Raw genomic sequence first — 508 nt, 5'->3', positions numbered from 1 at the left:
CCATTTTACAAGTGCCGGAAGGGTGAAAGAGTGTGGAAGATCGTATTCTTATCATGCATTCCCAATAAGCATCAGAATCATACTCGTAATTTTTGCATTCCATGTAAGTAATGTTTACCAACTGAGAATCGAACGCCTGCATTGTCTTTGTTTGACCAATTTTTAACGCATTTCTAATACCGGCGATCATTGTCTTGACGTCGTTTGGATCATCAAAATAGTTTGGTACGATCTCTGGTTTAACGTTGACGTCATTAGCCAACAACGTTATCTTACCACGACTTTTTGGTTTCAATAATATTGGCACCGCGGACCAGCCACAGCAATCACCATATTTGATCTGTAGGGATGGATCATCTTCAAAATTTCTCATTAAAACTTTTATTGGTTGAATACCAGTAAACATAAATTCTATGTCCGGTAGACCGCTGTGTTTATGTGGTTGTTTTGTATTGACAAAAGCGAGGGTCTCGATTATTCCCGGACTCGTCCATGGTCCTGTTCGATT

At 39.6% G+C, this 508-nt stretch overlaps 1 protein-coding gene across 1 annotated transcript; it reads right to left on the bottom strand.

The window, feature by feature from the left end:
* Positions 1 to 7: 7 nt before the first annotated feature.
* On the bottom strand, positions 8 to 502 carry LOC105461333 (glucose dehydrogenase [FAD, quinone]-like; the record flags this gene model as incomplete). Its single annotated transcript, XM_011707830.1, has 1 exon — positions 8 to 502. A coding segment is annotated over one exon (495 nt), but the record flags the coding sequence as incomplete, so codon positions are not given.
* Positions 503 to 508: the final 6 nt, after the last annotated feature.

Source organism: Wasmannia auropunctata, unplaced genomic scaffold, assembly GCF_000956235.1.
Source record: "Wasmannia auropunctata unplaced genomic scaffold, wasmannia.A_1.0 LD292850.1, whole genome shotgun sequence".
Classification (NCBI taxonomy): domain Eukaryota; kingdom Metazoa; phylum Arthropoda; class Insecta; order Hymenoptera; family Formicidae; genus Wasmannia; species Wasmannia auropunctata.
The sequence above is the reverse complement of the archived record's forward strand: the minus strand, read 5'-3'. Positions and strand labels throughout refer to the sequence as shown.